The 1,876-nt window shown below is 44.4% G+C and overlaps 1 protein-coding gene across 1 annotated transcript; it reads right to left on the bottom strand.

Annotated features, from left to right (window-relative positions):
* Positions 1–301: 301 nt before the first annotated feature.
* On the bottom strand, positions 302–1,768 carry LOC136534627 (beta-glucosidase 12-like). The gene is made up of 6 exons (XM_066527032.1): positions 1,647–1,768; positions 1,315–1,532; positions 935–966; positions 740–842; positions 552–660; positions 302–470 (listed from the first exon to the last, which is right to left on the bottom strand). The coding sequence occupies exons 1-6, from the start codon at positions 1,766–1,768 to the stop codon at positions 302–304; spliced, it is 753 nt and encodes a 250-aa protein (XP_066383129.1).
* Positions 1,769–1,876: the final 108 nt, after the last annotated feature.

Genomic DNA, 1,876 nt, shown 5'->3' with positions numbered 1-1,876 from the left:
TCGGGCCCAGGCTGTGCCGGGCCAGGCGGTCCATTTGGCATGTTGGCCCCGGTTGCATGCAGTCCTTCCCGTGGACTTGACTGGAGACTGGACCTCCACACCACAAAGTTTGAAAAGCTCGATGCATGTATCTCAATCTCACAACTCACAAGACAATTCGAAAATCATCACACGTCGCGGGCATGACACCAACAACAATGTGATGATCGTGCTTCTTATTATTTGTTTCCGGTTTATTTATTGCTAGCAACAATCTTGCTACCCCACACGGCACAGCAGCATCGTCGTCCACTGCACAGGCTTATTTCTTGAGGAAGTCCGTGAACCAGTGGGCAGAGCTCTTGGGGTACCGCTTCAGCCCGTCGTTGTAGTCCACGAAGTTTATCCCGAACCGGACAGTGTAGCCGTTCACCCACTCGAAGTTGTCAAGGAGCGACCATGCGAAGTAGCCCTTCACGTTGGCGCCGTCCCTGCAATGAGTTGCATTGCGAGTCAGATGCAGTTACTGTAATTCAACACGCGCATTTGCAGCTTTGGTGGTTCATTCCCACCTTATGGCACTTTGCAGGGCAAGAAGGTGGGTGTGGTAAAACTCTATCCTGGTGTCGTCCTTCAGAGCTTCCACGAGTGAGAGGTTCTTGTTGTTGGCTTCGTCGACGCCTAAAAGTTTCAGATAACAGATTTTCAGATGCTTTCTTTCGTTCTAGCTAGCTCTCTCTTTCAGGAACACTGAAGTTACCATTTTCAGTGATATAGACGGTAGGATTGCCATAGTTTTCCTTAACATAAAGCAGCAATTCACGGAAGCCTCGAGGGTATATGAACAGCCAAGATGAAGCAGCCTACACGTGCCATTCGTGGAAATGAATCGTTGGTTCATTTAGCCACAACAAAATGGGAGACAATCCAAGTTACTAGTGAGACCTGTTGTTACCTGTGGACCAATAGGGACACCATTTCGAAAACCTAACAAATCATCAGACGCGTGATTAGTTAGTTAGTATATATAATATATCAACAGAAATTGCAGTAGAAATGCATGCACATTCACACCAAATTGTAAATCCTAATGAGGAATGTGTCAAGTAAAATGACTTAATGTGATGGCGCCTAGAGATTGCACAGTTCATGTTATATAGTTGCATTATGTCAGGAATGCTACAGTGTCATATTAAGCAAGAGTTTTCTTTTCTTTTTCAGAGTTTTGCCTCATATATATATGCATTTCAGAAGAAGTAGATGCGATACTCTTCATTATTACCAAACTGATAAATGAACAGAAGTGGATTGATCGTTGACTTTAGGATAACTTACCGGTAAGATTAGCACGGGCATCAGTGCTATAGCTAACGTTGAGGCCGTTTGATTGAGGAAGGTTGTCAGCGTAGTTTGTAGTGTAGTAGTTTAGCCCAATGAAGTCGAATGCGCCCTTGACCAACTCAGACTGTTCCTTTGTGAACTGTGGCAAGCGGTTTCCAACCAATGCTCTCATGCTTAGCGGGTACTCTCCTCTAGTAAAGGGGTCCATGAACCTAGAATGACATTATTAGCACGGGCATCAGTGAGTTCTTTATTTTCTTCTAGACTAGACTTGGTCAATAATGAAATTCTGTAAGGAGCACAAACAATTATATTTGGTTATTTACCATCCAAGCATGAAGTCGATGGCACGCCTCGCTGCATCATCGTTTGATTTGGAACGGGAGAAGGGCACAAACCAGTGTGAGACTAGAGTTATTCCAATGTTTCCTTTTTGCTCCACCTGCATTCGGCATGCGGTCATTGATGAATTGAAACTCAGAATTGCATAGTTTCAATTGAGTTGTTGTTCATTGATGAACTGAAACTGGATGGGTGAGTTCATCTCTGACCTGGT

The sequence above is a fragment of the Miscanthus floridulus genome, unplaced genomic scaffold, assembly GCF_019320115.1.
Source record: "Miscanthus floridulus cultivar M001 unplaced genomic scaffold, ASM1932011v1 os_2100_1_2, whole genome shotgun sequence".
Classification (NCBI taxonomy): domain Eukaryota; kingdom Viridiplantae; phylum Streptophyta; class Magnoliopsida; order Poales; family Poaceae; genus Miscanthus; species Miscanthus floridulus.
This window is presented reverse-complemented; position numbering and strand designations above follow the sequence as displayed.